Source organism: Mastigoproctus giganteus, chromosome 6 (genome assembly GCF_048544385.1).
Source record: "Mastigoproctus giganteus isolate SK-2022 chromosome 6, ASM4854438v1, whole genome shotgun sequence".
Classification (NCBI taxonomy): Eukaryota; Metazoa; Arthropoda; class Arachnida; order Uropygi; family Thelyphonidae; genus Mastigoproctus; species Mastigoproctus giganteus.
Window position 1 is genome coordinate 210,468,096 of NC_143580.1, and position 27,462 is coordinate 210,495,557.

Below are 27,462 nucleotides of genomic sequence, written 5' to 3' on the forward strand. Positions count from 1 at the left end.
TTTGAAAAATTCTGAAGGAAATTATGAAGCTAAAATTGAGAGCATGTTGAAGTGGAAAGAATTTGAAGGAATCAAAATTGAAAGTAAAAAAATTACATCGTGACAAGTTATTAAATGCATTGTTTTATCCTTAAAGGATAACTTATTAATAGAACAGGGCAATTTTAAATTAAATAAAGAAAACGATATCATTGAAAAAAATTTTAAACATATGCTACTCGAAATCGTGAATTTGAAAGAACTTTTGTCTTGGTGGCAAGAAAGTGAAAACCGAATAAGAAATTTAAGTTTTCTAATAAAATATGAAATAAAAATTAATGATTTTAGAGATTTTGTCGAAGACAGTTTATCTTTAAAATCGAGTTAAATTACCTTTTCAATTAAGAAAGCCAGAAAATATCTTTGAAACCATTGCCATTAGCAGTGCTGAAGCTGAGCGAGCTTTCAGCATAATTAATACTATTGAGTGAATGAATGAATGAATGAATAATGTTGACAATTAAACACACTGCAGATCATGAAGAGTTACATCTAAATGGAAAACCACTGCTTCAATTTGATCCAGATCATTACATCAAATCATTCCACTGTAATCATCGTTCAGCTATTGAGCAAAGCAGATCAACAACAAATATTAATAAAGAAGTAAATTGTATATGGAAATTTCTAGAATAAATTTTTCTTGAATATTTGTGAAATAATTTTTTTTCATGTAATCTGTGATTTTTTCTGTACTTTTTCTAGAAATTTTGTTTTTTACGTAATACCTGTTTTTATATTGTGGGATGCTTTGTGATAGTTTTTATGTTATTTGTGATATAGGAAATATTTCATATTTTTTATTCGCAATATTAAAATTTTATCATTAAAAAAATATATCCATTATATTTCCCTAGTTGTTAAAAAAAAGTCGAATAAAAAAGTTGCGCGTATGCCAAGCACGCACGGTAGATGGTTTATGCAAAACGTCCTTTTTGATTGGTATATATTGATTACGAAATAAAAAAGCTTTTTAATTGTAAATATTTTATTGATCATTTGCACATTTTCATAATTTCTGGAAGACAAGATACAATGGATTTATGATAATTAAAAGAAGAGATGTATACATGATACTGCAATGTATCTAAATATCTCTGTAAAATAGCACTGATTGACGTACTGATCTTTTAGTTGAAATGACATACGCAACTGTTAGCGGCACCTAACAATGGAATGTAATGAAAATGCAAGATGAAAAAAGAAATCGTTGACAAATATTTGTATTGTTGAAATCATACTTCTCTCAGGCTTCTTGATTCCATTCAGAAGAGGGCAGTTAGGTTAATTAATGATTCATCTCTAACAGAGTCTCTCCACTCGCTTTCTCATAGACACACTGTTTCTGCTGCATGCCTCTTCTACAGATACTTCCCTGGGCACTATTCTTCTGAACTGGCTTCTATAATTCCCGCTCACTCTTTCAAAACAGTCCGAACACGTGCCGCCACCAGCCAACATCCATTTACTGTCCAACTTCAAACTCACAGAACCAACTTTTCACCTTCCTCGTTTATTCATTCAACTGCTGTTTTCTGGAAAAACCTTCCTTCATACGTATTTTATGAAAATTAGTCTACAGAAGTTCAAGTCCAATGTCAACAAATATCTTCTTTTGTCTTCTCAACCTCCAACCCAAGCACGGTACTAAGTACTACAGGTTATAATACCTCTCGTGTTTGGGGTTCTCATAAAAAAAAAAACATACTTACTGTAGTAGTAACTTCAGGAAGCATGATTGTGACGTCATACTATTCAAAAATTCTAAAAAGTTAGAACTGCAGACACTGTCGTATCCAGTTATCATTGTAAGGCGAGGCATGACCACCAGGATTTTAAGATGTTTTTTTTTTTTTTTGGATAGACCTAAGAGCATTTTACATATTCACTTATACGCATGGTTAAGGGGTTAATAAGCCGCATCTGTCTCCCCCCCCCAAATTTGTCCCTAACTCGAGATATCATACCAGTCATGAAAAACGTGTCACGCGCTATAATCACAGTACCAGTAGTGTGAGCATGGGAAGCGCCTCTAGTGGAAGCTGCGGATGACGTCACTTCCGTGACCAATCAAATTAACTCGGTAGAAATATGGAAAAACAGCGGGCCCATTCTTAAAATATTCACAGCCCACCACTGGGCAGAGGGAAAAAAAATGCATGGGATACATATAAATTAATGGGTGACATGGAAGCCTATGATAGATATAAGCTGGTCTGTAACCAAGTCACAAAGGAGATTAGGCAGGCAAAGGCAGATTATGAGAAATCCTTGGCAAAGGATGCAAAGAAAAACAACAAAGAGTTCTTTACCTATGTAAACTCTAGAAGGAAAGGGATGAATCAGATTGGTCCACTGGATATTGATGGTTCAACTGTTGATGATCCTGCTCAGGTGGCTTACAAACCAAATGAGTATTTTGCATCTACATTCACCCATGAGGAGTTATTCAGGGAGGGGAGTGCCAGAGATGAGTTAAACTCTGGCAGTGGGCTGGATGATTTTGTAATAACTGAGAGGAAAGTGGATTATTGTTGAAGATAAACATAAAAAAGGCACCCGGGGTGGATGGGATCTATCCAGTTATATTAAAGGAAGTAAGAAAACCTTCAGCCATAATTATGAGAGCTTCTTTGGACTCAGGGGAGGTACCCATGGATTGGAGATGTGGAAATGTGATCCCAATTCACAAAGGAGGATCAAAGAGCAACACAAGTAATTTTAGACCTGTTAGCCTCTGTAGCCAAGTGGTCAGGAGCGGGAGTGCAGTACCACACGCTCTTTGAGTAGACCGGGATTCAAGCTCCTGACTGCTGAATACGGTCGATCTGCCAACCCGCACTAGACCAGCGTGGCAGATTATGGTCCATTTCCCTCGGCATGAATTGTTGAGGAGGCTCCCATCCTGTAGTGGGTTGTAATGGCTGCACTTTACTTTATTTTACTTTTAGTTTAACTTCTGTTCCAGGAAAATTAATGGAGGCACTGGTTAAAGAAGCACTGCAGGATCATCTAGACAAGATTTCAGTTATAGCTCGGACACAGCATGGTTTTGTTAAGGGAAGTCTTGCCTGACCAATTTGATTGAATACTATGATGTGGTCACAAAGGAACTGTATGCAGGGAATAACCTTGATATCATATATTTGGATCTTAGAAAGGCTTTTGATACTGTTGCATGGAAGACTGCTGCACAAATTGGAGCAGTGTGGCATTGGAGGCAAATTGCTGCTATGGATAAAGGGATGGTTGAGTGGGAGAAGACAGAGAGTGGTAATCAATGGACACTGCTCATCGTGAACTAATGTTATTAGTGGAGTCCCTCAGGATTCAGTGTTGGGTCTATTGTTGTTTTCTGTATTTATAAATGATATTGATGATGGTATATCAGGCTTAATGTCCAAGTTTGCAGACGATACGAAGGCTGGCAGGTTATTAAAGACACTAATGACAATATGCCGCTGCAACAGGATCTAGAAAAGTTGAATAGATGGACTGTGAGGTGGCAAATGAAGTTTAACATTGACAAATGTAAAGTACTACATATGGGAAGCAGCAACCCTAGAGTGATGTATCAACTCTGTGGTACTACACTGACAGTGGTAGAGAATGAAAAGGACCTGGGGGTAATTGTGCAGGCAGATATGAAGTTTTCTGAGCAGTGCAGACAGTCTGCAAGAATAGCTCATAGTGTCTTGTCAATGATATACAGGAATTTTTCTAGCAGGGATAAGGAGGTGATTATCCCCTTATATAAGGCAATGGTCTTATACAGGTCTGGAGGTCTCATTTTAAGAAGGATGTAGAGCTGTTGGAACGAGTACAGAGAAGGGCAACAAGATTAGTCAATGGAACAAAGGGTTGTTCTTACGAAGAAAGGCTTAAATTTTGCAAATTAGTGTCTAGAGACTAGACACCTGCGAGGTGATCTGATTGAGGTGTATAAAGCACTGAATGGTTTCAGCATGCTCAATGCTGATGGAATTCTTCCTCTTGCTCAGAATAATCATTTGAGAGGGCATAAATTTAAATTGAGAAAAGACAGATGTAGGATACATGTGCAGAAATTTGCCTTTAGCCAGCGGGTGGTTGGTGGAACAGACTTCCATCCTTTGTTGTGGAAATTGATAGCCTAAATAAATATAAGGCTGAGCTGGACAGGTACTTGGAATGAATAGAGGGGTGAAATGGGAGTGTTTTTTTTTTTTTTTTGGCTGATGCTGCATAAGCTTTCTTTCTTGCATCATATACCTCTACTAATGCTAAATGCTAAGACAGGTCACACGTGACCACAACCAATATTCACAGCCCCCATTCTCAGAGCCAGTAAGAGAGAGAGAGAGAGAGATCAAACAATGGTCTTTGTCTTTTGAGGACTGTAGGATCATTCTGGCTGTATCTTGTGTAGGTTAGTTGGATTGTTTTCTAAGCTTGCTATCAGGACAGCATAGATAAACTTTTATACAGTGCATAATGTATTTATCAGCAGAGATCACTTATCTGACTTTTCACTCCAGCCCTAAGTTTGAAAATCATTATGGTTTCTTGTTCAAATGCACCCGAGAAGCAATAACTCAGGTGCACTATGAATGATAATCACCAGTCACCATTTGGGTATAAGGCACTGTCTTTCAGTAAAATATCTTTACCATTAAAAAAAGAGGGTCAGCATATCCTTTATGCAAGGGCAGCAAGAATTTTTTTTCATGGGAGGAAAGCTTCATTTCCAACCACTTGATTGGTGTTTTTAATTCTGGCTTGTAAGTCTGACCACTGCTTCACTGCACAAGAGATGCAGCTTCTTCCAGCACTAGTGTGATCATTTTCAGAACTTTACAAATATCACTAATATTAAAATGAGGCTCTAACTAATAAGAGGAACAAGAGGAATCATATGTTGGTTCCTTTGTTTTTGTCACTAAAGAACCAAATTATGGTTCAAAGAGAAGATAATTGCAACCTGATAATTCTGTCCTATATACACGAGGTCTGCCTGACATCAATTTCATCATTCCCAAACATCCATTCCATTCTCTGTTCTTGTTTCTCCCCCCTCCCCAGTTCATTAAGATAGAAATAAAGAAAAGCAGATCGGCTGATCAGCTCAAAGGATGAGCCCTGATTTATATGGATCTGAAGTCATGGATTTCCCCTACAGTTTTATGTGGTGCTGAAACAGTTTCGGTTAGATGCTGTTAGATTACTCCTGTACAATCAAAAAAAAAAAATAAATAAGTTAATCATAAGAGTCCCATGAGTTAAAGAGCATAAAAACATATATAAGAAATCCTTTTTTCTACTGGCATTAAAAGAATGCAAATTGTAAATCAGCTGGCATAAAGACCTATGTTCAATCTGTTCTATGTTCATTATTCTAATCTATGTGCAAGCTATGTTCAATCTTGCTGTAAAGAGCCCACCTTAAAACACCCACAGTAGTGGTAAGTTTCAACGAAAGCTGATAATAAATTGGATGTTTAGGGCTATATGCAACTGCGGGAAGCATAATGGTCAGTAAAGAATCTGGATCCTCCCCCTGCGCACACCTTTATAGTTTCTTGGATATTTTCATAGGTTAAACACATTCTAATCAAGATTTAGCCAAATTGCCAGACTGAATGTAGCTTGCTCGTATTATCCCCCCCCCCACCTCTGAGATTCATTGAAATAGTATCTCCCCACCCCCCAATCTCTGAGAGTCATTGAAATAGTATTTCAATTCCAACATTCTCAAAAATACTTATGGAACAAAACTGATGTCAGTCTGCACTCCAAAAATTAAACAAATATGCATCCCTGTTTTGCATGTTTGAAAAAAATTAAATAAACTGGTTCAATAGATTATATTCTATCTTTTACTATAAGCACCAAAATCTGTATTTTATTTATTTATTTTAACTTATTCTGTTTTAAGTCTAGCAATTAAATGAATTAAGTCTATGTAATAATGACAACACTACTAATGAAGGTGGTAGATGGCTTTCATCAACCGGTGAAATACCACCACTTTGCTTATTGGAGGCTTGAAGTGGTGAAACCCATGTTTAGTCTCTAGAGCAAAGTTTCCGGCATTCCGCTCTCCCCATACTTCTTCAACCCATGCACGGTACTAAGTACTATAGGTTTTGATACCTTTCGTGTTTGGGGTTTTCATAAAAAAAAAAATTAAAATAACAAAAATGTTTTAATTAATAGCAACAATTTACTGTTCATGCATTAAAACAAAGCATGTGAGTACATAAAAACCATACCTGAGAGTATAAAAATAAATGGATATGGCTTTAATGTATGGTAGTAAACAGTTTTAACAGAAGATAACACAAAAATAACTTTGAAAATTAGGGAAGGAATTGCTTTTAGTGGCCATTCTAGTCTAATTTTGGCTTAAAAAAGTGAAATAAAAAAAATTCTCTGGAATTCAGATCCAGAACTTTATTTTTCTTTTAAATCAAGTTAAATGATATAGATGTAAAGGATATTACTGCTTCAGGAAAAAAAATAACTAAATAAATAACAATGATTTTTTTTTAACCAAATTTTATTTATTTTTTTATGTTTGTAAATTCAGGTTTGATTTTTTACAATAACTTTACTTTAATGCTGAATAATCACATCAAATAAGAAGAAATCAACATTTTAAAAGCATCTATGTACAATGATTATAAAACTTCAAAATTTCATTGAGAAACTTATTCCATAGAGCCCCTATCCAAAACTGACTAGAGAAACCCACAGATGTTCCAGCAACTCACTCATGAAAAGGATAATTAACATGTAATGCAAACATTAAAGAATTAAAGGCTTGTCAACCAAATCTTTTATTTTCAGTGATGTGTACAAATCATTATGACAGCACAAATCAGCCCTTTTTTGACTATTATACTTCCAATCACTATTTTCCTCCATGCTATCTTATTTCCTGTTATATCTTTAGCTCTAGGCAGAATAAGTTATTCTTCCTGTGATGTTTGTTGCTTGATACCATCAATCCAACTTCCTCCTGGTCTGCCACTAAGTCTATTACTGTTCATTTTTGGAGTGAATAACTGTTTAGCAAACCTCCATTCTCCTATTCTTTTTATGTGCTGAATACCATCTTAAGTTTTCTGCAATTGTCTTTGGATAATATTTATTTATTAATATTTTTTCTTATATCCTCATTTGTAATTTCATTGTCACTTTCATCTCGAGTGCTTTTTATTTTTCTTAAAACTCTCATTTCTAAGGATTGCAATTTTTCACCAATCCATTTATTTCTAATTCAGCTCTTTGCACCATAGGACAAAACTAGTTTACAAACCATGTTATAAACATTGAACTTTGTCTTTTGGTAAATTTCTATATTTCTCCAAATAAACTTGTAATTTAACTGGTTTCCCAAACTTCATACTTTACTTATGCTAATGTTCATGTCCACGAATAATCTTCATTTTTATTAAACGTTGTTTGGTGAAAAATTACAATAGATAGCATGAAACCATAAAATTCTTTATATTTTTCATTATATATATATATTCTATATACTAATTTTCCTCGTCTTATAGTTGTTATTATAAGTTACACAAAGTCTTCTTCATAAGGTCTTTATTTACAGAACTTATCAGTGATTAAGACCATAGTGATTTTATAATTCCAGCAGTTGTCCTCATACAAGTGCAGGATCTGACTGTGCTACATGGCTTTGTGATACATAAATTCTTTTAATGTCATTCTTTGCTCTGGTCAATGATCTCATGTTTTTAGTATTAGCTAAAATTGCATAAATATAAGTACTATATAATTAATGAAATCTTTAACCATTTTTAACCTGCTATCTGAGAAAGAACTGAGATTTTAAGTCATTAACTAAGCAATACTAGATTATTTTAAGTACTTACAGAACACCAGGTGATACGTTTCCAGCCTTAACTACAGATGAACATGTAATCAGATTGTTGAAAAAATGCTTCATCATTTTATGTTCTCTTTCAGCCCACCTATAATATACAGAACTTGCATAAATGCAACATTAATAATGTGTTAAGACAATTCACTATTATTTCATGCAGCATGCTGTCCTTACTCCTGTACAATCAAAAAAAAAAAAAAAAATAAGCAACACATAAGTTAATCATAAGAGTCCCATGAGTTAGCGAGCATAAAAACATATATAAGAAAACTTAAAATAACAGACACTTCTCTGCATGGGAATAAATTTATTTATTAAGAAGCAACAGAGATAACTGCTCAGAAGTGCTTAAAATTTTAGACACTTTTAGAAAAAAATTAAACAAAACAAATCTATAAATTAACATATATATAAATTCAGATTTTATGGGGTGGGTGTATGTATAGTCACACATTTTGTTTCAATCAAGCTTTTATGATCTCCTTCTATGGCAAAACTAGGTTTCCTTACATACAACCACAAATATCTAATACTGCCTATAGTGAAAGAGTTTGTCTTCCTACAGCTTCAATCAACCAGGTCAAAATAGGTAGCACCATGTCGATTTAAAATATTTGGAAGAAATTTTTTTTGCAAAGGAAGACCTTAAAAGCTTAATCCAAATTAATGTATCTGTTAGTTGATACATTTTATTTTTTCAAGTGTGTAGGAAGAGAAACTCTCACAAGTGTATTCATCAATAATATTGATGAATTTCATTGAAAATGAAATTGAAAAGGGGGAGCAAATTTAAAACCTGGGAGAAATTTAAATACGATTGTGTGTGTGTGTGTGTGTGTGTGTGTCCCCCCTTTGAATCTTAATAAATCAGTTCTCTCATGGAGGGGGATCAATGGGGGACACAAAATCTTCTTTAAATTTCCCCCCAGGTTTTAATTTGCTTCCCCCCTTTTAAATTTTATTTTCAATGAAGCTGTTTTATTTTAAAAGTTATAAGGTTTATTGTTTCATTTGATATATAGATTAAAATTAAGTGGTATATTTATTTCTTGACCGACCAACTGTAATCTAAATCAGGGGTCCCCAACCTTTTTCATCGGAGGGCCACATAGAAAATTCATAACAAATGGCGGGCCAGAGTCGGTGCAATTTTGACGACTAAAAACACTGTAAACCAAAAAACGCAATTTTAGCGACTTCACCAGGTCAAACGGGGTGTACAAGATAAAAAAACTATAAAAAATTATAAACAAGGGATATTTATTGTAAATAAAGACATAGTTATATTGAAAATCACAATTTTTATTATTATAATCACATTTGATATTACAGAAATAGCAGATCAATGAGATGTTTGCAGTTGTTTTTTGATTTAGCAATAATTTAAATGTTAGCGTTAATAGCAGAAGTTCCCAATCTTAAAAAGTCTTGCAAATGTTCATCTGTCATTCTTGATCGATGTTTGGATTTTATATATTTCATTTTTGAATATGGTTGTTCACATAGGTAAGTGCTACCAAAAATAATTATTCTTCTTCTAATTTTTTTAATTTTGGAAATTCATTTTCTGTCAAAGTTTTATAAAAGTTAATTAATGTTTCATTTTTCAATAATGTTTTCAGGTTATCGTTACTTTGAAGATCTATGATTTCTAATTGTAGATCTATTTGTGAAACATTTACATCAAATGGATTCTGAAATAATGTAAATAATTTTCTATTGTTTTCGAAATCAACAAATGCTCCGTATTCAAGATTTCAAACAAAATTGTCGGTAAAAAAAAAATCACAATTGGGCATATTATTATATAAACTTTCACAACACAAAAAATGGGAAAAATTATCTTGTTCAATTTGATTTTTAAATAATTAAATTTTATCTGAAATGCTTTAATATCGTAGAACAAGTCATTTACAAGTAGATCGCGACTTTGAAGGTTTTTATTCAATGTATTCAAGTGTTCACAAATATCTGTTAAAAATGCAAGTTCCCATAACAATTTAGAGTCTGTTAATTCTGGGACTGGTTTTAATTTTTCGTTCATGAATATGTCTATTTCGGTTCTGAGTTGAAAAAATCTTTTTAACATATTACAGCGACTCAACCATCACACCTCCATATGATACAACAAATCACCATATTCGCTTTCAATTTCCTCCAAGAAAATTAAACTGACGATGGTTCAGGCCATTTTTGCGTATAAAGCATAACAGCCTTAAAGTTATTATCCACCATCTCTCTCTCTCTCTCTCTCTCTCTCTCTCTCTCTCTCTCTCTCTCTCTCTCTCTCTCTATTTCCATTCTTAGGTAATCTCAGAGAAAATCATCAGATAACCAAGTTTTATTAAAGCAACAAATAGTGAACTTACCACATAACAAGAAATATTTTAATCAACAGGTTTATTTTTGAAAGTAAATATATTCTGGCCATAAAAAAGGATTTGCAGGTTATTACTGTAATAAAATTTGTAGTAGTTGGAATACTGTGGTTACTGAATCAGTACACCCAAAAGAAAATTAAATAACAATAAGAGGTTTTGTATTCTAAAAAGCTTACATAGTAACTGAATGGGTATCGCTTCCACTTCTGAATTGCTGAAATGACCCAAATAACTTTGGAAGAAGACGCAATGATACAAGAACTGACCTAAAATTGTTAAATAAAAAGGGCAAAAAACAGCATATATAAAAACAAATTAGTTGTTTACACATAACACTTTCATAACATAAAAATTTAAATAATATACTGAGAAATATGCAATCACTTAGACTTCTCCTGTATAAGTTTCAACAGCCAAATGCATCTTAGGCTGTTGAGATCATTTTATTGAATTTTAAAATCTCTATTTTAAACAGAGGTTTTGTAAGGCAAAATGTGGATCAAGCTAATTTAATGAGAATCACATTAAATTCAATAATATTATTCAAAGTATAATTCAAAGTATACGAATAATATTATTCATATAATTCAAAGTATACTTTTAATCATATATATAATCATGTCACTTTTATTTCTTATTTTCAATGAAAACATTCATGAAGGTGACACTCTCAACTCAAACAATCTCTCTCTCTCTCTCTCTCTCTCTCTCTCTCTCTCTCTCTCTCTCTCTCTCTCTCTCTCTCACACACACACACAAAACCTAAAGTACATAAAACCACAAGCCTCTTACCTAATTGATCCAGAGACATACGCACATATCCAGAAAGTTATGCAAAGGTTAAGTGGAACTCTGACGGACTGTCATTTTTACACACTTATACAATTCCATTATTATTACTATTATGATTATTATTATTAATTTTTTTTTTTTGCACACAGAAAAAATAATAAATCACCAACATCATCTTTACCATTCAGAAATAAAAATAAAATATTACATTTAAAGGTATTAAATTATCTGTATCAAAAAAACAGTTTTTAATTTTAAAAAAATGTCTATATGCCTGTCAGTTAAATTTCTAAAGTCCTTCCTGCAGGAGGTGGATGGTTGTAAATACAGTGAAACTTCTCCTAACGGACCTCTCTCTACAACGAACATTTTCAAATTCCTCAACTCTCCTCTATTGGTTTTAACATGTTTTCAGCTTCTGTCTAGCGGACATTCTCTGTAACGGACGCGGACAGGCAATCTGCACTGTTTCCTTTAGATTAGCACTTAATTTGATTTCCCCATAATGGACAGCGGGCAAGCTCACGGCTCGTTTTCTAGGAACTTTTCTTCCATGTATTGCCTCAATCGAGTGTTTATTTTCTATTTCCAATTCTCTGAATTTTATCAAGGTTTACGTCGCGGTTTTAAACCCTTTTTCAAGAATTTTAAGGCATGTGTAAAACTTCTGATGAATTCGGTGTGTGTGTGTGTGTGTGTGTGTGTGTGTGTGTGTGTGTGTGTGTGTGTGTGTGTGTGTGCGCGCGCGCGCAGGGAGGGGGGGGAGCAATTTGGTCGGCCTTTCGTCTTTTGAGTTTCAGTTTTCAGTTTTGTTCAGTGTCGTGTGAAGTGCACAATGTCTTCTCGTAAACATTTAACTTTAAAAGATAAAGTCAAACTCATTAATGCGAATGATCCGCAAAAAAAATAGTGTTTGCAATCTCGCTGCAAAATTCAAAATCAGGAAGACGCAGGTAAGCGACATCCTAAAGAAAAAAAATTAACTGTTCAAACAATTTTGGCAACACAGAAATGATCAGGTTCAAAAATCATTCCCGAAAACTGACAATGTTACGTATGAGTGGTTTTGTCACGCACGTGCTAAAAAAATTCCCATTAATGGGCCTATTATTAGGGAAAAGGCTTTGGAGGTTGCGAAATCTATAGGAGTAAGTGAGTTCAAAGCTTCTGTGGGATGGCTAGAAAAGTTCAAAACTCGGCATAAAATTTCTTGGAAAACCGTAAGTGGTGAAGGTGGATCTGTTGATACTGGGGTTGTAACAGAGTAGACTGTCATATTGGAAGATTTATGTCGTGATTTTGAAGCTAAGGATATTTACAACTGTGACAAAACAGGGTTGTTTTTTAAAGCTCTTCCTGAAAAAACAATGAGTCTAAAAAACGAAAAGTGCCAGGGCGGAAAAATTTCTAAGGAACGCTTGACTGTACTATTGTGTACAAATATGCTGGGAGACTTTGAACAACCTCTTGTTATAGGAAAACCACAAAATCCTCGTTTTTTCAAGGGCATAAAGTTAAATCTTTTGAATGTTGACTGGAAGTCTAATAAAAAAGCGTGGATGACACAAGATATCATGAGCGAATGGATAAGTCACTTTAACCAAAACATGATTCGTCAAAACAGCAAAATTATTCTTTTCGTGGATAATGCTGCATCTCACCCGCACATTGAATTGTCCAACATTCAAATCGTTTTTCTGCCACCAAACACAACTGCAGAGTGTCAGCCCTTGGATCAAAGGATAATAAAAAATTTTAAACTTCACTACAGAAAATGTGTTTTAAGACATCTCATTGCAAACATGAACGATGTAACATGTGCGAGTGACCTTGCAAAGAAAATCAGCATCCTAGATGCGATTCAATGGATTTCCTCTTCAGTAAATGCAATTAGAAAACAAACTGTCGTGAACTGTTTTGTAAAGTCTGGCTTCTCAAACACAAAAATTGAAGTTGTGAACAGCAATGTGGAGCAACAAGAAGAACAAGAACTTCAACATCTATTGATAATGTGCGATACTTCAGCTACAAGTGACCCTGGCTACAAAGATATAGACTCGAACCTCAGTACAGAAGATGGTGCTCTAGATATCAATGACATTCTCATCGATATTGTTCAAGAAGTTCCTCATGAGGATGAAGAAATGGAAGGAGGTCATTCTGTTGAAGAACATATTAACGACGAACCACCGATGAAAATGGAAGAAGCGCTCATACAAATCATTCGTTTAAAAATGTTTTTCGCCGCTGAAGAAGATACTGAAGGACTTTCGATGGTTTCTTCACTCCAAAAAAATGTTGAAAACAAAATTATCAGCAGGAAGAAGGTGCTGAAGAAAATAAGTGATTACTGCATGTATTTTTCTTAAGATAAAGTCATAATATGCATAGCACAATTGCATGTATATTATTTACAAAAATATTGTGCAAAATCTGTATATAATTTAATTTTACATTAAACGTTTGACAATTTTTCTTTATCTCTTGCGTATGTAATTGTATATTATTTACAAAAATATTGTTCAAAATTTGTATATATTTTAATTTAATTTTACATTAAACGTTTAAGGATTTTTCTTTCTTTCTTTCTTTTTTTTTCTCCCTCAGACTTCTTGTTAGCGGACACCTCTCTAACGGACAAATTCTTGTTCCCCATGGGTCCGTTAAAGGGAAGTTTCAATGTATGGGATTTCAGACAGAAATTTCCAGACTGGGGCAAACAAATTAATTTAGACATACGTTACACGTTGGCACTGACTTCTTCAGCAATCCTTTCAGTGTTTATACACAAATCCCATGCTTTTTTTCACTGTTTAAAGTGTCTCTGGAACTCTCGTTTCATCATTCCTAACAATTTCTATGGTTTGAATCTGTGCAATGTCTTAAAATCTTTGTTCTTTTAATTGGATTTTCACATTTTGGTTTGGATTGGGTTAGAGTGTTATTGGTGCATTAACAGCTAAGGCTATTAACTGTCAAGACATGGTTATGGAAGTTTAATATAAATAAATAAATAAATAAATTCTGGTAACCTTTGAAAAAAGGTTACCTTGTCACAAATAATATATAAGGATAAAAAGTGGCATATATATTCAGTGTTTTATATATGTTTATATAAATTAATAAGTTTAAAGATTTATAAACAGCTGACATGCCGTCATTGTCAGATAAAATCTGACTGAGTGTTTAAGGCTCTTAGATGGTTAAAAGTGGTAAAATGAGTATCACTAAAATCTGCACAATAAATTAAAATATATCGAATAGATAAAATAGTATCACATGGCTCACACATAGGAATGTCACTGGCCTCAGCAAAAACAAATACGTAAAATGATTGTGTTCTATGTGGTTCCAAGCAAGAACAACTTCCTCTTTACAATTCCTATGCAGACTAGACTGCCATGGTTCAATTACAGGCTCTATGTGACGAAATTCTTTGAAGTTTGTCTATTCCATGATTCCTGCCATTGAGACTGTATCATGTTGGGTATTACTTGCCTGTAGTCTGCATGAGGGACTGACAGGCAATGATTATTAGTGGGAGTTGTGGATTTGGCTGCAGTATCAGCCAAATCATTTCCACTAATCCCAAAGTGACTGGCACTCCAGCAGAAGCAGAAATCAAATTTATGCTCATAGAGATAGAGTGACTTCTGCTGAATCTGAAACAGGATGGTAGAACTGTATTTCAAAGTTGATAAAGCCAGTAATACACTCAGAGAATCTCGGAGAATCCTTATTTGACTCAGATTATATCATAAACAAACCATTGGTATTGGCAAGTTCTAATCTGATCCAAGGCTAACTCTATTGCATTCAGCTCCGCAATGTATATGCTAGATCAGAGAGATCTGCTCTTGTATCTGCAAAGACACAGCAGGTTCTGCTGCTGTCTTTGCAGATATGAGATATGATGTCTTTGCAGATATGATGATTCTGCTCAGGTAGCTGATAAACTGAATAAGTATTTTGCATCTACATTCACACATGAGGGGTTATTCAAGGAGGGGGAATACCAGACGTTTATCAAACTCTAACAGGGAGATAAGTGATTTTGTAATAACTAAGAGCAAAGTGTAGGAGAAATTGTTGAAGTTAAACATAAGAAAGGTACATAGGGTGGATGGGATCTAACCAGTTATATTAAAGGAGGCAGCAAAGGAAGTAAGTAAACCCTCAGCCATAATTATGAGAGCCTCCTTGGACTCAGGGGGAAGTGCCTGTGGACTGGAGGTGTGCAAATGTATACCCAATTCACAAAAGGGGTTCAAAAGTGACACAAGTAACTATAGACCTGTTAGTTTAACTTGTGTTCAGGGGAAAATAATGGAGTCACTGATTAAAGAAGCATTGCAGGATCATCTAGACAAGACTCCAGTAATAGTTATGACACAGCAAGAATTTGTTAAAGGGAAGTCATGTCTGACCAATTTCATTGGATACTATGATGTGGTCACAAAGGAACTGCATGAAAAAAATAATTTTGATATATCATATACAATCAGTCCTCGTATAGCACGATAGTTGTGTTTCTAGAAACCCTCGTGCAATGAAAATCATGCAATATAAACAACAGGCGTATGGGAAAAATGGAGTTAAGTGCCGATCACCCAAGATTGAACACACATTTGAAACCAAAACATTACCAAACAATAAATAATCGTAATATAATATTGCTAATGCTTTTATCATAAGCAAACTTGTTTTTTGTTTGATCTTCTATCCAAACAGACGTTCCATCTCTTCCAGTTCTTTGTGTCTTGATCTAATGGATTTTGTTACACTTTGAGTTGTTCTATGAAAGTTTTTATTTTTTCTGCATTCTTTCTAATTCTCAGCATTGCCACATTTAGGCCTGTAGCATCAGCAATATCACATGGTCTTTCATTTTGCTCAAAGCGTTTCACAATTTCATTTTTTTCTCTATCAACAGAGGCTGACTGGCCATAAGACTTACTGGGAAACCCCGGTGGGCCAGAGGCGTGAAGACGATGGATGCTGGCGTGATTTTGGCCATAAACGCTAGTAGGAAGCTTCTACAAATTTTCCCGGGCAAGAATTTTTGACCCAGGCCGCCTGTTGCAGACAGGCTGCCAGAATAGGTCATGGGGTTTTGTCAATGATTTACAGGAATATTGCGACCAGGGATAAGGAGGTGATTATCCTCTTGTATAAGGCAATGGTCAGGCCACACCTTGAGTACTGCGTACAGGTCTGGAAGCCTCATTTTAGGAAGGATGTAGGGTTGCTAGAATGAGTACATAGAAAAGCAACAAGACTGGTGAAGGAACAAAGGGGTACTCTTATGAAGAAAGGCTTAAGTTCTGCAAATTGCAGCTTCTGGAGACTAGGCACCTGCGAGGCGATCTGATTGAGATGTATAAGGCGTTGAGTGGATTGAGCAGGCTCAATGCTGATGGGATTCTTCCTCTTGCTCAGATTACAAACCTGAGGGGGGGGGGGGGCATAGATTCAAACTGAGGAAAGACAGTTGTAGAATAGATGTGCTGAAGTTTGCCTTTAGCCAGTGGGTATTTGATTGCTGGTACAACCTTCCATCTGTAGTTGTGGAAGTTGATAGCTTAAATAAATTCAAGGTAGAACTAGACAAACATTTGGAATGAATGGATGAGTAAAATGGGAAGGTTTTTTTTTTTTTTTTTTGCTGATGCTGTGTAAGTTTGCTTTCTTGCATCATGTGCCTCTACTAATGTTAATGTTAATCTCTTGTTGTGGAAGTTGATAGCTTAAATAAATTTAAGGCATTTGAAGTGAATGGTGAAATGGGAGGATTTTTTGTTTTTTTTTTTTTTTGACTGATGCTGCATAAGCTTGGTTTCTTGCATTGTATGCCTCAACTAATGCTAATATGATTCCGACTTTGGGTTGTCAGTATAAACTGGCAAGAAGGTGGAATGATCAGCTCAGCGTGCTGAATAAAGCTGTCAGTGTAAAGTTAAAATGGCTAGAAGCTGGAATGATCAGCTCGGTGTGCTGAATAGAGCTGCAGGTAGACAGTTGGATTACCAGACTTTACCCAGTTCTTAATGGACAAATCCCATGATGAAACACAAGCGCACCAGGGTGAAGGGGCTGCATTGGTGATCAAGTAACATTGTGTACCATGATATTAAGCTCTCTGAGTAGCTATTGGACACAAATACTGAAAAGATGATTGGCAGTCTCACAGGCATTGTACAAGTTTTCCCAATATGGCTCAAAAATGGATGTCCACACAGGATGGTCTCACAGGGATTTTAGCTTTAAATCGTACATTAGAGATAACTGCTTATGATGATGTGATAAAGGTCGTTCATTTGCTTCCATTTGAAGGGGGCTGCACTGGCGATCGAGCAACATTGTCTACCATGATGTTAAGATTGGTGAGTAGCTGTTGGACACAAATACTGAAAAGATGATTGGCAGTCTCACAGGAATTGTGGCTCAAAAATGGATGTCCACGTAGGATGGTCTTGCAGGGATTTTAGCTTTAAATCATACATTAGAGACGACTGCTTAAAATGAAGCGATAAAGGTCATTCATTTGTTCCACATATTAGCTCTGGACAGGAGATGTTTGAAGTGCTCCAGTACAATATGGATAGCCTGATGAGGGAAAGAGTCCAGCCATCGAATCCATATAATTGGGATCCATAGTCTAGTTTAGATCATACAAGTGCATGGTAGATGCATAATAAGCAAGTGGTCCGTGGATTTTGCTGATGGATGTTTAATAATTTTAACGGATAAGATCTGATCCAACAGCACTTGCCTTCGTAACAGATATAACTGTTTTTAACTCTTCTATAGCAGGCGGTAGGATATATCAGTTCGCACCACCCCAAGATGTAGAGGAGAGCACTGAGAATATTCAGGCCTCTTGTGAATTTTTATTCAAATACAAGTCACAGGAACTGTGTGTGTCTAGCACTACTGGAACAGCACTTTGTCCAAGCCCCAGTTCAGATTCAGGATGAACCTGAACTGAGGCAAAGTGCTTGAATGCTTACAGCAAAAATGTACACAAGCAGTCTTCTGTGGCAAGAACTTGAATCTATTAGCATGCCCAGGAATTAAGGTGATCAAATGGCTTGTTGCAGTTGTCTTTCAATAACCCTCATGTTGTATGCTTGAGAAAATATGAAGTCATCACATTATTACAACACTCTACATGGTCATTTGAGCATCATAAGTTGTTTGCAATCAGTCATATCAGAGCTGTTATACTGTTCAAGGCACTGCTATTGTGCTAAGTGAGTGCTGTTTACAGTTGGAGGAAAATGATCTGTGATGGAATTTACTTTGATAGAAAGAAGCATCACACTTAATACTGATCCTTGCAAAACTTCCTTCTTTTAGCAAATGGGATGAGGGGGTGAGGATCCTACAAGAACTTGGAAAGACCAATTGACTAAAACGGTTTTAATAGAAATAGATAGATTCCCTCTAATACTGAGGTTATAGAAGTCTTTTAAGATGCTAAATCTCCAAGTTGTGTCATACGCTTTTTCCATATCAAAAAACACCAGACTTTCTTGTTTTAGGAAAGAATCCCAAATGGTCGTTTCCAGTCTAATTATATGGTCCAGAGTGGACCGGTTCTTTCGGAAGCTGAACTGCACTCCGGAGAGAAGCCCATTCACCTCCAAATACTATATAAGGCAGGCATTGGTCATTCTCTCCAGTATTTTGCAGACAGCTAGTCAGAGCAATAGGAATTTGGGGAAGTATGTTTGTTGGGACTTTGGAATCTTTTCCTGGCTTGGGAACAGCGAGAGTAATTGCCTTATGCCAGGAATCTGTAAACTACCCTTTAGGAAGATTCTATTACAGTAGACTTCAAAATAATGGACAACTTTAGCTAACAGCACATTGAGATCGGATGCTTACAAACAGTACAGACAACTGCCTTTAGTAGGTATCACAGATATGTTGTCTTGCAGTGCCAAATGTACAGATGTCTTGCAAAGCCAAAAAAATAAAACGTCAAGTCACGTGATTACTGTATTTGTTTACATTCTCCATTTTAAAAGTGAATTCTGTACTGAAATCACGAATTATACCATTGTTTTACATGTATTTTATTTTTAAAATACCACTCACTATGGCTCCTAAAGTTAATAAACTGCACAGTTTATTAACTTTAGAAAAGAAAAACAACATTAAGGCTTAGTGAAAAACTTTATATAATCCAAACTATTACATCAGGATCATCTGGAAAGTTAATTCATATATCCATGTGTATTGTGTCTGTAAATTGCGTGTGTTCTCTGGTTGATTTGCCTGTTTTGCTGGAAGAAAAACCACAGGTTCTTGGGGAGAAACTGGACACCACTTGAAATGGGGTTTGGTTGCCCACAAGAATGGAACTCCTCCATGAGAAGGTCCATCCCCAGTTCTATCCTTAAGATGGCAGTAATATTATGAAATTATGGGTTTTCATTTGCTTTCATATATGTCTCCTGCAAGCAAAAGCAAACTGGCACTTGCTTTCGCAGAAGGGGCTTTATGTGGTCAGTATTTCACCGACAATTCAACTGTAGGAGCCATTATTTTAGCTTTGTGGGTCCATCAGGCAGCTTCTAATGTGCTGAGGGCTTACTTTTCTCAGTTTTGGATTTATCTTTTTTAAAATTATTAAATAATTTTAATAAAACCATTAAATTCCATAAGCCACTCAAGAACAAAAACAACATGACATTAAATGATACAGGGATAAAACGAAATGAGAAATACATATACAATTTACAGTAGTGACTGTTGTCCTCACAGTTCATGGGAAAGAGCAGCAAGAGCACTGTCAGGTTAGTTTCCCATTATGTTCACTAATTAATTCACAGGGGTCTCCAACCGGGGCAGTTTACTTCCGTCTAGATGGTTGCGATGGGTTGCAATGCTTTGTCAGGAGATGGTGGCACTACATCTGCTGTGGTCACCATTCTCTGTATTAGTTACGGGGTTTGGCGATTGTCAGATGCAGCTTGCAATTCGTGGTCCATGGAGGGTGTTGGGCCTAGTATCCCACGTCTATATTGTCGGTTGACGACAAATTTCTTAAGGTCAGCGTCGATGTCCTAGATTCGTCCAAGCATCTGGTATGGTAGGAAACAATCTGATAGGTGGTGGCATGATTGAAGAGGGCAAATAGTTGGGGTGGCTCTGAGCTGGGCAAGTGGAATCCTCCAGCCACAGAGATCCCAGACTGAAGGAGATGTGATCAAACCAGTCAACATCTTTACTGTGATTATCAGTCTTTTTTCGTCAATGAGAGAGGGCAGCCTGGGTCATTTCAGTTGTATGAACATGGGGTGGTAACCTATGCTTGTAGGTTGCCCATCTGAGGAGACAATATTCCACTGCCCAGATGGGTTTTCTGATCGTGGGTGCTGCTGACGCCCAGATTTCAGCTGCATAAAGTAGTGGAGAGTATATAATGGTCCTGACATATTTTGTTGCTGTAACCTGTCTGAGACGTAATGCAGGCGTTTTTTTGCTCTCCATTTCAGGTGCGCCGCATGACTGATGAGTTTGTCAATGTGCTTGTTGAATCTGAGTTTTGCCTCAAAGACAACCCTCAAATCTAGATGATATGGAACAATCGAGATGGAAACTCCACTGACATTGGGGGAGATGATTGCTGTTTCTTTCTTCAGGGAGTAGAGCATGCATTAGACTTCGGTGGGTTAATGTTAAGGCCAAGTTGTTTAAAGTAGCCCGCTAGTGGCAGTAGAACACTGTTAATTTCCTCTATAATCCTAGAGTGGTCTGTGTTTGCTTGGATGGGGTCAATATTTTTAAATCATCTGCGTAAGACAATACATCTGGGCTCTGGCTTGTGAAAGGGAAGAAAATGGCAGCAAAGAGGAGACCAGAGAGGACTCCCCCTTGTGGTACTCCTGTAGATATTTGCTTGATATAGATTTTTTTTTTTGAATGATGGAGTATAAAAGTACGGTTGAGGAGGAGTGATGAGAGGAAGTGTAATGCATCCCTGCCTATAAAGTAGTGGTCTTCAAGCAGTTGTAGGACGGCAGGTACCTTAACGGCATCAAAATGTGCTTCGATATCGATGTATGTTATGAGGAGTTCTTTTCTCTCAAATGCTGTAAGGATTCTGTGGGTGGTGGCAAGAAGATTGCTAACGATGACCTATTTGGTAACGAAGAATGAATTTGTGGTGGGGCATCTGGAAGTATGTGAGTTATTAGAGTTGGAAGGAGGGCTCTTTCTAGTAGTTTCAGGAGACATGAGGAATTGGAAATGGGTCTGAAGTGCTTTCCCAATGATGACATTCTTATTTTTGGTTGTGGCCTTACCAGGTATACATTCCATTGATGGGGAAGATGTGGCTGATCAGCACTGCATTGAAGATGCTAACAAGGGGCTGGATGATATATAGCCCCAGGCATCTCAACATGAACTGCAGTATTCCATCAGCACCCACAGCTGTAGAGGACAAGGTTGAATTCAAGGCTGTCAAGATTTGGTTTTTAAATATGTGGGCGAAGTTACTGCTGGATCCCACGATGTATTCAAATCAGGTTATGAAGTCACTTGTTCGTATCGTGGTGATAGTTGCAATTGGTGCGTTCCATGTTCTTTGTTATTGATTGCTTATTTTAAATTTTACGGCCAAGAAAAAAAAATTACTGAACAGAAATATCAATTAGTTACACTATTAATTAAGCTATGTATGTAAGCGTAAATTTATTTTTATTTTGCTAACCTGTGGGAAATATTCTTCCGATTTTCATGAACTATTTAATTTTGTTAATTGGAAGGAGTAAAGTGTAAATTTGTGCTCTATATCTTTACTTTTATAGCCTGTGGATAATATTTTTCCTATTTTTGCTTATTAGAATAGCCATTTAATACAATTCAAATTCAGTTCGCAAACATGATCACAATGACTGGCACTTACTACTATTTCATATAGTGAACGGTATTTTATTTTGGAGAGTCCATCATAAAGTGATTTGATCATAGATTAAATTAAATTATGTATCGTATTTAGATTAAATTAGTTTTGAATAAATACTGTACTATACATTATTATTCATTGTATGTTTTTTCAGCCTCATTTAACTCTGTTACAAATCGTAAAATGCTGTGCATGAAGTTCGTTGGGGGTTATAATCTCTGTGCATTGTACTGTACATGTATTTTGTATCTACAAGATGGAAAGTGGGACTTACATACAAAACGGACTTTTATGTACATGAAAAAAAAACCAATTAAGTACGTAATCGAGGAGTGCCTGTATAGATGATTTGTAGCATCTTGCATATCACTTGAGCTTATGCCTTACTTTAACCAACAAGGCAGTCGTCTAACCTGAAACTCAAGTAACAGCTAGTATGTATTCTAGTATCTACACTGATTGCTCACAACTGAGTAATTCATACGGTTTATGATTCATGCAGTAGTACATTATTCATAACGGTGTTGATACATTTTGTACAGTTTTGTCATATCTTTAAGACATAAATAATTTTAACAGAAAAATGTGTCACTGTTTTACAAGGTTTGTAATTTATTAGTAATTAGCATTAATAGAGGCATAATGTTTAACATCTAAGAAATAAATAATTCAGATGAATGTTTATAGGAAAATTTTTCTTATTTTCAGCAGTAGAATATCTTCCAACATCAATTCTTTGCAGAAGGAGAGAGGTCGTGTTCTTGGATAAGAAACAGATATAATCTAAAGCAATGCACCTAACTGACGTGTTTGCCAGTATGATGTTGAGTCAGGTTGGTGTGACATAAGAACTCAAAAAATAACATGATAGTAGGAGTATGTTATAAGCCAAATTACTGGGATAGATATAAGGAATATGATAAACAAGCAAACAGAAAAGGCCAGTAAATCAGAATGCCTTGTCATGGAGGACTTTTTTAACTTTCCAGACATAGTCCATAACTGATGGGCTGGTAGCTTCATCGATAAAATAACATTATTTGATTTGCTAGGTGACTGTTTCTACACCAACACGTTTAGAGAAGCAACAAGAGAAAGCAATATTCTTGCTTTCTCTGCTTATCAGCAGTGATTCATTGTGTATTAACATAACTGCCAACTTTTAACTTTCAAAAAGCTGGAGATCAGGCATTTCTAAGCAGGAGAAAAAATAGAAAGAAGATTTTTCAAAAAAAGAAGGAAGTTTTTTTAAGCACTAGAAATTAATTTTCACTGGCAAAATATGTTAAAATACAAGCATAGAATTATAGTCAAACTTGGTTATAATGTCACAGAAATTCTCTCAGATACGTCAGACAAGCTGTACTTGCTACCTGGGAGTCTAAAACGCTGATGCAACTGATATTCGGATGGCACTCAAGTCAAGTGGACCCAATTTCGGAGAAGTCCGGACGGTCTGTGGTAGCCAAATCCTCTGCTTGCACCTTCACGATGGTGGGACTGTTAGTAATCCTGGGTATAACCTCCATGCACAAGTAAATGGTGGGTGACCACCAGGTGTGAACCAACGTAAGCAGGTGTCGAGGTGCGGCGCCAAAACCACATGGAGGAATGCCACCCCTCTATGATACCAGGCAATACTAGGTAGCAGATGACTCTCATCAACCGGAGCAATACCACCACTTTGCTTATTGGAGGCTTGAAGTGGTGGAACCCATGTTTAGTCTCTAGAGCTAAGTTCCAGTAAACCGTTCCCTATCTCTTCTATTATGCAGTATGATTGATGACTTTTGAGGTTATGATGAACATCATGCCGAGATCCAATATTCCTTACATTTCCAGGGTACAGCTCTAAAACGGTGTTCGCATCCAGGCCGCTAGTTAGTACATCGGACGAAACTATTGGTAACAATCTAGGAGGCTTCTGGATCAGCTACTGTATAATCTTGCTACCTCTACTCTGCCAGATAGTGATTGGAGGGAGTCCGAGTAGTGTGTATGCGGGGAGCATTGTCGAGGCCACGTTATGTCAAGGATCTGGGTATAATCTTACCATGTGTACGCCATATCCAAAAATTTCATTCCTTTATACAGCATGTCTCACCCACTTTCTAACTATTGAATACACCATGAATTGTCAAACTAATAGAGCAAGCTTATCTGCGAAAAGATCTAAACCTCCCAAGCACTTCCTAATTCATTTCACAAATATACGTGGTCTCAATTATAATCTCAACGATGTCCATTTCCACTTGCAGTCTGTCAAAAACCCTGTACTTTTTCTGACAGAATCTCAGTTATCGGTTGATTCAACTACTGCTCATCACAGATGCAAAAATTATTACATGTCCGCTCTAATATTCCCTGTCAGAGACTTGGCAATTTAGAATCACCTCTCTTTGACCGTCTCTGGCTTAAAATCTCTCTACCTCATTGTGTCAAATTCATCTGTTGTCTCTACCGTTCTCCCAACTCCACTAATCACTTGGAGCTCTTTGACTTCCTCTCTTTGCAACTTGACTTTCTCCAGTTCAACTTTCCTAACAGTGAGGTAATTTTCCTTGGTGATTTTAATGTTCACAACTCCAGCTGGCTTCCGTTTTCTAGTCACACCGACCCAGCTGGTCGAGATGCTGAGGCTTTTGCAATTACAAATGACCTTGCACAGATTGTTCATTTACCTACAAAAATACTGGACAATCCTAATCATACAGCCAATACGCTTGAACTTTTTCTCACAAACAACCCTTCTAAGTACAGGGTCGAAGTGAGAGGTCCTTTAGGCACCTCAGATCAAAACTTGGTGATTGTCTCTTCTCCAATGGAACCTTTATCTCATGGCTAATCCCAACCTCGTGTTGTTGGCATTACAAGAATGCAAAATGGGATAACCTGTGAGACTTCTTTTCTTCTTTATCTTGGTCGAATTACTGTTTCAAAACTTCTGATGTCAACGTTTGCTCAGATCGTGTCAGTGAAATTATTCTTGCAGGAATGGTATCCTTTATCCACACTCCACTTTCAAATCTCGTCCTTTATCTAAACCTTGGTTTTCCAATAAATGTGCTAAGGCTGTTCACAAGAGAAGAATGTTGCATATCGCAATTGGCTTGTTTCTAATTCTCCAGTTTCATTTTCTGTGCACACCAAAGCTCGCAACAATTGTAAAGCAGTTATTAATCAATCCAAACTAGAGTTTGAACAGGCTAAGTGTAGAAAACTTGCCTCTTGCCCTAATGGTAGCTGAGCATTCTGGTCTCTTGCCAAAGCTATTGGCCGCAACTTTTGCCCATCTCTGATCCCACATCTGTCCAAACCTGATGGTTCTGTTCTCACTTCAGCCAGGAATAAAGCTGACCTGATAGCATCCCATTTTTCTTCCAACTCATGTATTAATGATCTTGGTAAAACACCTCCCACCATTCCCAACACGCTCCATTCAATGGCCCCTGTGATCTTCAGTCAAAAGGATGTCAGAAGGATTTTGACGAATCTTGATGCTAAGAACTCCAGGTCCCGATGGTATTTCTCAACATATCTCAAAACCTGTACTCCTGAACTTACTCCTATTCCTTGCCGCTTTTTTCACTTTCTTATTCCAAAGGTGTTTTTCCTTCTTCTTGGAAATTTGCTCATATCCAGCCAGTTCCTAAAAAGGGTCACAAATCCCTCCCATCCAATTATTGTCCCATTGCAATTACTTTTACTCTTTCTAAAGTAATTGAGAAATCAATTAACTGCTAACTCTTAAACTCCCTAGAAACTTTCCGTCTGATCAACGATCGATCCACTGGTGATATTCTGGCTTATGTTACCCATTTATAGACTAATTCAATGGAAAGGTTCGGTGAAACACAAGTAGTTGCTCTTGACATCTCATAGGCTTTCGGTCGTGTTTGGCATAAAGGTCTTCTAAACAAACTTCCATCTTATGGTTTGCCAACTGTTTTTAGTAATTGGTTATCCAGTTTTCTCTCTGATCGCTCACTGAGGGTAATGGTAGATGGCTCTCTGTCTTCTAACTTCTCCACTAATGCCGGTGTCCCCCACGGTTCAGTTCTTTCCCCCCCACTCTTTTCCTCTTGTCCTTCTCTCCCCCCCACCCTTTTCCTTCTTCCATTGACTGGAAATCCTATCCATAGTTTTGCCGATGAAAGCACATAGCATTCCACTTTCCATTTTGAGAAACCTTGTCCTGCTCAATTAGCTTCAACTTCCTGAAAATATGCTACCAGTTCCTTAAATGCCGATCTTCAGGTATTTCTCCAGTGGGGCAAAGACAACTTAGTTGATTTCTACCCTTCTAGAACTCAGTCTTGTCTTATATCTCGCAAAAAGGATTCTTTTGCTCCTATGCTTATCTTTAGTGACACTCCGATTTCTAGGCAAAATGATATATCTCTTTTGGGGATTACCCTGACTTCTAACCTCTCTTGGTACAAGCACATTACAAACATTGCTTCCTCTGCATCTAAAAAACTTGGTTTTCTCTTTCGCTCTCGGGATTACTTTTCTTCCAAACAGCTGCTCACTCTGTATAAATCGCAAATCCGCCCTGCCATGGAATATTGTTCCCACATCTGGGGTGGTGCCACCAAAACCTCTCTCAGGCGTCTTGATTCCATTCAGAAGAGAGCAGTTCGGTTAATTAATGATTCATCTCATAGACGTACTGTTTCTGCTGCATGCCTCTTCCACAGATACTTCCATGGGCACTGTTCTTCTGAATTGGCTTCTATAATTCCCGCTCACTCTTTCAAAACAGTCCGAACATATGCCACCACCAGCCAACATCCATTTACTGTCCAACTCCAAACTCACAGAACCAACTTTTCATCTTCCTCGTTTATACATTCAACTGCCGTTTTCTGGAACAACCTTCTTTCATACATATTTCCTGAAAATTAGTCTACAGAAGTTCAAGTCCAATGTCCCCAAATATCTTCTTTTGTCTTCTTAACCTCCAACCCAAGCACGGTACTAAGTACTATAGGTTCTAATACCTCTCGTGTTTGGGGTTTACATAAAAAAAAAAAAAAAAAATGGCTGTAATCAGCAAACAGCTATAATGATTTTAATTTACGTGTATTCCCATACATTTGCTCACTCCTATAACGAGCGTACTACAGAGATATACCATACAAATTTTGGTAATTATGCAAATATTCTTAATTGCTCGGGGTCGAAAAAACCCAATTCTTGGAATAGACAAAAAGGGGACAGCTTTTATGATACCTGCATCACATCAGATTGGCGGCCGGTTTATGGCATTGTCCTTTTGGGACGGGGACTATACTATATTTTTTTTTTTTTTTTTTAACCCCAAACATGAGAGGTATTAGAACCTATAGTACTTAGTACCGTGTTTGGGTTGGAAGTTGAGAAGACGAAAGAAGATATTTGTTGACATCAGACTTGAACTTCTGTTGACTGTGATTTTC

The 27,462-nt window shown here is 36.5% G+C and overlaps 1 protein-coding gene across 1 annotated transcript in view; it reads right to left on the bottom strand.

The window, feature by feature from the left end:
* Positions 1 to 27,462, bottom strand: part of puf (ubiquitinyl hydrolase 1 puf) — a 1,022,896-nt gene that overhangs the window by 763,152 nt on the left and 232,282 nt on the right. The window contains exons 14-15 of the mRNA XM_090376705.1: positions 10,485 to 10,574; positions 7,917 to 8,015 (exon numbers count right to left, since the gene is read on the bottom strand). Coding sequence (XP_090232831.1) covers positions 7,917 to 8,015; positions 10,485 to 10,574 — 189 coding nt within the window. The remainder of the gene's footprint in view (positions 1 to 7,916; positions 8,016 to 10,484; positions 10,575 to 27,462) is intronic.